At 40.4% G+C, this 10341-nt stretch overlaps 1 protein-coding gene across 1 annotated transcript; it reads right to left on the bottom strand.

Moving 5' to 3' along the window:
* Window positions 1–233: 233 nt before the first annotated feature.
* Window positions 234–9309, bottom strand: LOC142442241 (uncharacterized). Its single transcript, XM_075543512.1, is given in 5 exon segments — window positions 234–242; window positions 1882–2358; window positions 2361–2564; window positions 2566–3672; window positions 9277–9309. Coding segments are annotated over 5 exon segments (1830 nt in total).
* Window positions 9310–10341: the final 1032 nt, after the last annotated feature.

Here is a 10341-nt window from a genome sequence, read left to right as displayed (position 1 = left end):
ACTTCCTTGAGCTTGTGCCCTTTCTGCTACTTTTTCCAAGTGCAGTGGACTTAGAGGTTAAAATCCTAATGTAGTTTACTGACAGAGAGAAACCAAGGAGGTATTTGCGAAGTCACTATATTGCCAGAGATTTCCTTCTGCGTGACATCACTGGTATGTGATGTCATATGACTACGAGTGGAGAGTTTCCCATCTTGACTGAATTTAAGGCTTTTACATTTTGTAGATTTACGTCAAGAAAACTTAGAAACACAGGTAAAAGTTTGTTACACACTCATTACAGCTACCTGGTAACTATCCTACAAGAAAGCATTGATGAGACATGAGCTCTTCATTTTTTTAAAAAACTTTTTTATGATTCAAAACTTTACAGAGTAAATTGAAGAGAAACCACATGTATGTGGTTGCCACATTCATACATTGATTGCAATTCCCGAGACATACCAACCTTCTTCCCACTTCAGCCCTCCTTGTGTTTTTATATTATTCATCCTTCTTTCCTATTCCTTCTTGTTTTCAAAAGTTCTTATCCATAAGCAAATGCTGTCCTTTTGATTTAGTATCATTGATTGTTCTAAGGAGTGTATACCTCTCAGATGTAATTCTTCCCCTCTGAGCCTGTAAATTGTTGGGCTGAAATCTGAGTCAGAGGAGTGAGTACAGATCCAAGAGTGAAGAGTCACCAGAGGACATAATCTGGGGATTCCAAGTCTACATCAGATCAGTAAGCCTGATCTATTTTATGATTTTGGTTTGTTCCACTTTCTTCTCCCACTCAAATCAGGACCCTCTTTTGTGATCCCTTTAGAGTAATTAGCAGTGGAAGCTGGGCACCATCTAGTTCTTCTTATCTCAGGGTTGTGGAGGTTGAAGCTCACTGTGGTCCATTCATCCTCAGGATGAATTGTTCCCACACATCCTCTCTTTTCTTTATTTTTATTTTATGGTAATTCTGTGCTGTCTCCAGCAGGAGGGGGAGGTAACAAAGAACATGCAAGTGCGGCAGACACAACTGGCAACTAGGTGGGCACTCTACTGGTTGGTACATCTGTTATCCAAAAACACCAGGTTCAGCTCTCTTTCAGGCACTGAAAGCTGGAAGAGCATACATTCTGTGGAAGTCTGGAAAGTCATCTGCCCCCAAAATGGTGGGCCATGTCAGTAGAGGGACAGCAACACAGAACATGGGTACCCATGTGGTAAGCCACAACTGTCCGTTCACACACTTGGCTCAGGACAAACTCCAGCACCTCTTCCTTTGTTTTGAAAACTTTATTACACTAACACCAATGAAAGGTTTTCTTGTTGAAAATTTCTCATGTTTAATGAGATCTGACGTCCACATATAAGATGTTCCATTTGATGTTCCATTTAATTCAAGCAAAGGGCTTCTTTCCTTGTGAAATCTCTGATGTGCTGTAAGGCACTGCGTCTGGCTGAAAGCTTTACCACACTCACCACCTACATAGGGTTTTTCTCCTGTGAATTTATAGATGAGTTTTCAAATTTCCTTCATGAATGAAGTTTTTGCCACATTCACTACTTATATGGGGTTTCTCTCCAGTATGAGTTCGCCGATAAACAGTGAGTCCATCCTTCCTGAGAAAGGCTTTTCCACATTGACTACATGCATGGGATTTCTCACCAGTATGAGTTCACCGATGAACAGTGATAGAAGTCTTCTGGATAAACCCTTTGCCACACTCACCACATACATAGGGTTTTTCTCCTGTGAATTTGTAGATGAGTTTTGAGATTTCCTTTACGAATAAAGCTTTTGCCACATTCACTACATTTATGTGGTTTCTGTCCAGTATGAGTTCGCTGATGAACAGTGAGAGAAGGCTTCTGGATAAAGCCTTTTCCACATTCACCACATACATGGGGTTTCTCTCCAGTATGAGCTCGCTGATGCTCAGTAAGTTTGCCCTTTCTGATAAAAGCTTTTCCACATTCACCACATACATGGGGTTTCTCTCCAGTATGAGTTCGCTGATGAACAGTGAGAGTACACTTCAAGGTAAAGGCTTTTCCACATTCACCACATACATGGGGTTTCTCTCCAGTATGAGTTCGCTGATGAACAGTGAGAGCAGTCTTCTGGATAAAGCCTTTTCCACATTCACCACATACATGGGGTTTCTCTCCAGTATGAGTTCGCTGATGAAGAGTGAGACCATCCTTCCTGAGAAAGGTTTTTCCACATTGACCACATACAAAGGATTTCTCTCCAGTATGAGCTCGCTGATGCTCAGTAAGTTTACCCTTTCTGATAAAAGCTTTTCCACATTCACCACATACATGGGGTTTCTCTCCAGTATGAGTTCGCTGATGAACAGTGAGAAAAGTCTTCCTGATAAAGGCTTTTCCACATTCACCACATACATGGGGTTTCACTCCAGTATGATTTCGCTGATGAACAGTGAGAGAAGCCTTCTGGATAAAGCCTTTGCCACATTCACCACAAACATGGGGTTTCTCTCCAGTATGAGCTCGCTGATGCTCAGTAAGTTTGCCCTTTCTGATAAAAGCTTTTCCACATTCACCACATACATGGGGTTTCTCTCCAGTATGAGTTCGCTGATGAACAGTGAGAGTACACTTCAAGGTAAAGGCTTTTCCACATTCACCACATACATGGGGTTTCTCTCCAGTATGAGTTCGCTGATGAACAGTGAGAGTACACTTCAAGGTAAAGGCTTTTCCACATTCACCACATACATGGGGTTTCTCTCCAGTATGAGTTCGCTGATGAACAGTGAGAGCAGTCTTCTGGATAAAGCCTTTTCCACATTCACCACATACATGGGGTTTCTCTCCAGTATGAGTTCGCTGATGAAGAGTGAGACCATCCTTCCTGAGAAAGGTTTTTCCACATTGACCACATACAAAGGATTTCTCTCCAGTATGAGCTCGCTGATGCTCAGTAAGTTTACCCTTTCTGATAAAAGCTTTTCCACATTCACCACATACATGGGGTTTCTCTCCAGTATGAGTTCGCTGATGAACAGTGAGAAAAGTCTTCCTGATAAAGGCTTTTCCACATTCACCACATACATGGGGTTTCACTCCAGTATGATTTCGCTGATGAACAGTGAGAGAAGCCTTCTGGATAAAGCCTTTGCCACATTCACCACATACATGGGGTTTCTCTCCAGTATGAGCTCGCTGATGCTCAGTAAGTTTGCCCTTTCTGATAAAAGCTTTTCCACATTCACCACATACATGGGGTTTCTCTCCAGTATGAGTTCGCTGATGAACAGTGAGAGTACACTTCAAGGTAAAGGCTTTTCCACATTCACCACATACATGGGGTTTCTCTCCAGTATGAGTTCGCTGATGAACAGTGAGAGCAGTCTTCTGGATAAAGCCTTTTCCACATTCACCACATACATGGGGTTTCTCTCCAGTATGAGTTCGCTGATGAAGAGTGAGACCATCCTTCCTGAGAAAGGTTTTTCCACATTGACCACATACAAAGGATTTCTCTCCAGTATGAGCTCGCTGATGCTCAGTAAGTTTACCCTTTCTGGTAAAAGCTTTTCCACATTCACCACATACATGGGGTTTCTCTCCAGTATGAGTTCGCTGATGAACAGTGAGAAAAGTCTTCCTGATAAAGGCTTTTCCACATTCACCACATACATGGGGTTTCACTCCAGTATGATTTCGCTGATGAACAGTGAGAGAAGCCTTCTGGAAAAAGCCTTTGCCACATTCACCACATACATGGGGTTTCTCTCCAGTATGAATTCGCTGATGACCCGTGAAACCATCCTTCCTGAGAAAGGCTTTTCCACATTGACCACATACATGGGATTTCTCTCCAGTATGAGTTTGCTGATGAACAGTAAGCATACACTTCCTGATAAAAGCTTTTCCACATTCACCACATATGTGGGGTTTCTCTCCAGTATGAGTTCGCCGATGAAAAGTGAGAGAACTCTTCTGGTTAAAGCCTTTGCCACATTCACAACATACATGGGGCTTCTCTCCAGTATAAGTTTGCTGATGAGCAGTGAGATCACTCTTCCTGGTGAAGCCTTTCCCATATTCACTGCATACATAGGACATGCCTGCCACATGAGATTCCTGATGTCCCTTGAGGTATGACACACTGTGGAAAGTTTTCCCACATTGCAAACATTTATATAGCTTTTGTCCTTCGTGACTTTTTTGATAATGCTCATTGAGTTTGAACACTTTCTTGTGTTTTTGCCCACGCTGACTGCATTCAGAGTCCTCGACGGAGGTTGTCCCACATTTATCGCCTGCGTGTGGTTTCTCAAGTTCATCAGACTCCTGATGCTGAATGCATTGTGACTTCATGAGCCTGGGTGGTTCACACTCAGGGAATTTTCTTTCAGTACAAAATGGCTCTTGTTCAATTTGGAGAAAAGTTTTCTCATCTTCACTGAGCACAACTGACTTCTGTATTTTGTTGCTTCTGTTCTGATTTAATTCTAGAATGATTAAATCTGATTTTACAATTTTTTCATGTAATTCAAACATCTCATAAGCTTCCTTTGGAGGAAAATTATTTTTATGCTGAGAATAGGTATTAAATTTATAGCATTGTTCTATTCTGTCCATGCATCTTTCACATTGCAAGTGCTCAAGCAAATGATCATCATCTTCCTGGATTTCTATAAAAGAACAGAACAGAACATTGACTATTTTCAACATATTGGTTTACAATACAGCCCTTAAAATACGCATTGATACAAAGTAGATCTTTAGTGACAACCCTCTTATATGAATATAAATAAAACACTATGCTTAATGTTTATTGCCCATTGGACGAAATACAAACATGTAAACAATCCAAATGATAAAAATAGCTATTATAGAAATCAGGTTGGATATGAAAGTGATAAATGGACACAGGTTTGATATTTGCTTAAAGAGGTACATGAATACATACAACAAACATAACAGAAGGAAGACATGAGACCAATAGACCACAGGAGTGATAAGACTTGCTAATTCCAGTTGGTAGAGGTTAGATGTATTCATTGCATCAATCTAACTGAAAAACAATTAAGTACTAGACAAAATTGGGAATGTGAAACATGCTGAATATTCTACTTGGGAGAAAACCATTTTTACAGGTATATATGAAAGGGATTATGGAACAGAAACACATTCTTTATGTTTGTGGAGCCTGTATTCTAGCTCACAGCACTCATCTTACAGTGCTGTCCTGTGGTGGCGTGCAGGTTGCTGTGATGCCAGAAGCACTGCCACCCAGTGTTTCAAAGACAAGCAGGGCCATCCATGGTGCACAGGTCTTAGTGGAATCTCCAGAAATAGGGACTGCGAGGAAGACCTGGTGATCAAACATGGACCCCTCAGGTTTGATGGCAATGAAATAACACTGAGGAAATACTAAATCCTCAAAGTACAGTCAACAGTAATGATGTGGATGGAGGAAGAGCTTTGGGGACCTTCAGTACTTGACATGGGATAACTGAAAATGAGAAAAAATAGCTGCAAATATCCTCTAATAATTGGAAAATGGCATACATGCAATATTATAATGAAAAATTTGCAAGTTGTCAAGACAAAACGGAATGGTAAAAAATTGATAGTGTATGTATTATTCAACTTTAATAGACTGGTACTAGCTCTTCTTAACTAGATAATCAAGTGGTTTATAAGGCTGAGATTGACAAATTCAAGAAGATTGGCATCACATTCATTATCCAAAAGAACACTGCAATATCTTCCCTGATGTATAATTTTGTCAGTGGTAGGCTAATATTCATATGCCTGCAAGCAAGACCATTTAGTACAAGTGTTATTTAGTTTTGTGCACCAATTAAAGCAAATGCAGAAGCATTCAGATTTGTAAGTTGGAGAAGAGTCCCAGTCACATTCTCTTAATTAAAAATCATCCCCACAATACCCTCTCATTATAGTGCTACCTTAATGATACTTCATACAAGCATATGACTAATTACTATCTGCCAACAGCTTTAACTACGAAAGCAGACATATTGTTGTTATTGTTCTCCCTGCTCAGGAGACAGTTACTCTACTCCAGCTACCCTCAGCACTGGTCTTAAGTTGCTCATCCAATTATTTCAGGGATCCCCAGGGTAAAGATCCCGCCTACCTTGTTAGGTAGGTAGGTGTCTGCCTGTGTGTGTGTGGGCGGGGGTGGGGGGGGTGAGTGGGGATGGGAGCTGCATGCCCTGAGTTTACATAAACTGGTGAAAGAATACAAAGCATATTTATATCTGCCCTTCAATTACACAACTGTCCCTTAAGACCAATCCAGGGGGCATTAAAGAGACAAAGGGATAGTTGAGTTGATTCCTTGAGTGACAGCAACAAAGGGAACCTGATTGCTTTTAAAGCTAGGCATCTTTCAGCTGAGTAGCAAGAAGTCAGGCGCCTGTAGCAGCTGTATACTAACATCTTACTGGAGGACAGTTCTGGGGAAAACTCTATCTGAAGATTGTGCATTAGCAGTTCAAGCTTTGGAGCTTGTGGAAGTTTTCTTCCAACACTAGTACTGGTCTCCCAAGCCCTATGGTCAGGAGTGTAGAGATAAGGCTGCTCACACTTTCATCCAGGTTCTGTTTTCCACAATAAAGAAATTGAGGGGAGAGGGGTTAAAGGAGAGCTGACATCAAGGAATTTAAGAAGAAAATGTACTGTGGTAGCAATTGTACAGTACTGCTCCATGTAATTGAACTACTGGAAGTTATGATATCTAAAAGAGCTCCCAATAAAATATTTTAAAAAATATATTGCAAAATTTACATGAATTTTTCAGCCTGACATTGATCAACCATACAATCATGTACACTGATGAATGTAAAATTTGGGGAAACTATCAGTAGTTGGAAAATGTGATCTTAGTAATAGAGATGATGCGCAAGTTTACTGATAAAATTTTGAGACTACTGATGAATTCATAGCAAATTCCTTATTAAACACCAGAAATGGAAACTACACATATGGATCTTTCGGAATGGAACAAATGAAAATCAAATCAACCACACCTAAAGAAAAAAATGGTGGAGACGCTTATTAGTCAAAACACGCCCATGGGTTAACTATGGAACAGATCATAAATTGCTCAAATCCAAGTAGAAGCTATCCAAAGTAGCTAGAGCACAAAGCTTAGAGACTCTGTAAAGAATAAACTTGGGGAATAAAAGACTGACTGAAGACTAATGACCGAGACCAGATGGGATGTGGGATGACATGAAAGCCAACTTCCATATGGAAACCAAAAGGCTACTCAAAAGACAGAAAAGAAAAGAGAGCAATATTGAATGTACTATGCATTGTTTGAATAACTAATAAAATCTATTGGAATATCTTGCAAAAATGTTCTTTACAAGCAGCAACGGTCATCTGTCGTGTATTGGACCTGTTAAGAAGTAGTGGGCCTAAGGAAGGCACACTGTATACTAAGGGATCTATAGCAGACATGTGCGTAATGAAAAAAGCAAGAATACAAGATGTTAAAAATGCCCTTTCCACTTAGAAAATTACTAGAGGTATAGACAACTTAAAATAAAAATCTTACAGGTACAAAAATATTGAAGGTACAGTGCTAAAGTATGTTCTAAGCTGATAACAATTTTCTTGCTAGGAAGACGATTTTAAATACCTAAAAATAACAGAAGTCATAAACGTGTTTTAATAAGAGGAATAAAATATGGAGAAACATGTCTGTTAAAGAATTCCAGCAGAGAAGGCAATTTGACCATCTCTCTAAGAAAACAAAAAAAGAACTGATATCATCTGCATGAAGAAACGTTTAAAGGAACAGGACAACGAATGAGAAAATGGACACCAAAACCTTTAAAGAAACTCCAAGGGGGGAAGCTAAGGAAGCAGAAAGGAGACCCGTTTATGGTGGGAGCTCAAGATCCAAGACGGTGCTGCATACTGCAAATGGCAATCCATTCTGACTCAGTAGGGGAGGAATGTGCTGTATTCAGAGGACAGTTACAAATTCAGAGTTCTGTTTGGAGAGGCATGCAAGAAAGATTTTCATAGTAAAGTGGAAACATAAAAGAAGGGAAAATTTCAGAATGTTAAAGAAAATTATGGAAGCAAATATACAATAGTATAAAACAAGAATATGGAAATCTAATCTCATTAGAGCTACAAGTGTACTTCCCTCAACATCTTGGACAAGTGAACTCTCACATTCAAAGTAGCACTTTCGGACCCCTACCATAGATAGGAGGCCTTCTCCCTGTTCAATCAACTACCCCAGCCAATTCCCCTTAAGGTATTTTGACCACGCATCTGAGAAAATTCCACTATAGTTTGCTTCTAATACCAAACACAGTTCTCTTGTTCCAATTGAGAGAAAGCTTCTGGGGTGACAAGTAGATAACCTGTTATGAGAAATTACAGAATCCTACACACCAACATTAACGTAAAGTTTGCAAAGCATGCACTTTTGTATTTCTAGGAAAATAACGTTCAAAGGAACAAAGTAAATAGTGTTCTCAAGGGTAGAAGACCTAACCCACTAACCTAGGATGAGACAATGCAATGAGAATCTACCTCTTTGAGAATACCACAAACACCGCAAAGTTTTTAACACATAAGACAGGAAAAGCCAGTGACGAGGTCAATGACTTGAGACTTCTTCTCACCAATGGAAACCAGGTTGTGATAGTTCTCCAACATCACATCCTTATATAGGGTTTTCTGAGCAGGGTTCAGGAGCTGCCATTCCTCCCGGGTGAACTTCACAGCCACATCGTTGAATGTCAGTGGTTCCTGTAGTAAGGGGAGTTTATTTAATGGAGTATTTTACATTTGAAGATTTTAAAAATATATCTTACAGTAAAGAAAGCAAAACAGTAATAAAAACTATTGTGGTAGCTCATTCCATAATGTGTCATTAACTGAGGACATGGTAGACAATATACTTACCTTATTTCTACATTCACGACCATCGGCCCAGAAAACTAGGCCTATTTTTAGAAAGATCTCCAGTGTTCTGAGAAATAAATGTTTTCAAATATACATTCTCCAGGTCAAATAATGTGCCCCCCACAATAGCTAGCTCTACATTAAGGAGCAGATTTAAAGAAGCTCCCATAGTAGATGAATCATTTCTGTGCCTGGCTACTTAATTATGCCTGAAAGTTATCTGTAGGTCTGAACAATCAGGCTCTAGAGCCAGCCCAACATAAATGCAGGAAATCCCTGGAGAGGGCACAGGGCCGGTTTGAAGTCAACTAACACTACGTCAAGATGGTAACTCAGCATCTTGCTTGTTTATAATCTTACCCGCTTAAGATATGACCCATTAACTATGTACATGCTAACTGCATGACACGAACGCCTTATGGAAAGGTCTGTAAGCTCCATTATATATACCCATTGGAAAATATATTCACTCTCTCAGGCCTGACATGGGAAGAGAGCCCCTGTGTCCGGCTGTCTGCTCTCTGTCTTTTAATATTTCCCACAATTGCAATGTCACTCCTGAGGATCACTTTTGGAGTGTTGGGGACCCCAATGTCCGAAAATAATGCACCCACTCATAAAATTAGAATTTTGAGCTCCAGTGACATTATCGGAATGTTCTAGCAATAGCTCAGCATTATAATCACACAAAGTAGATAAACACCTGCTTGTTATTAAATGGAATTAGGGTTTCTACCGGCATCACCATTATAAGAGGCTCGGTACCTTCAGTGGCAATAAGTATCAGGAACAGGGCAGATGGTGGAGGTCAAACATACCTCACCTCTCCAACATTTTTTGTCAACACTAAAAAAAGTCAGTCCTTCCACACCACTCTGTCTCACTTACGGGTTTGATAATCTGTTGCTGTGGTCACACAACACTCAATAGATCAAAGTGGTCTATTAATGAACAAGGTACAACTCGGGATCAGGAACAAGAAGCCATAACTCAGAACCAAGATCAGAATGTTCATAGACATAATCTCCCTTCCTGAGGGCAGAACAACTTTCTAAGCTCTTAAAGGCCACCTTAGGACAAGCTCCTCTTGACAACCTTAGGACAAATTCTCCTCAGCCACCTTTGGACCAAATTACCTTAACTTTAATTACAAGGTCCTCTTGAACTTGCCATCTTTCACCACATGCTCCCCAAGGGGCCCCTCCTAGTTCTGTTGGGTGGATCTCTGGAGCCTTCCTAATCTTGCCTAGTCAGGGAAGGTGCTAGGTTGGCCCAAGAAGCCATCTTATTAAGAGGGAGAGAGAGAACTGCCTCCAGGCAGGGTTTGAGAGGAGACAGTGAGGCATTATCCTGTCATCTGAGCTGTTGATTTGGGTTTGTTAGCCCCTGCAGCCACACAGTTCAGAAGGAACCCATGGATTAGGG

Source organism: Tenrec ecaudatus, chromosome 3 (genome assembly GCF_050624435.1).
Source record: "Tenrec ecaudatus isolate mTenEca1 chromosome 3, mTenEca1.hap1, whole genome shotgun sequence".
Taxonomy (NCBI): domain Eukaryota; kingdom Metazoa; phylum Chordata; class Mammalia; order Afrosoricida; family Tenrecidae; genus Tenrec; species Tenrec ecaudatus.
Note: the sequence above shows the minus strand (reverse complement) of the source record. Positions and strands in the feature narration are given on the sequence as shown.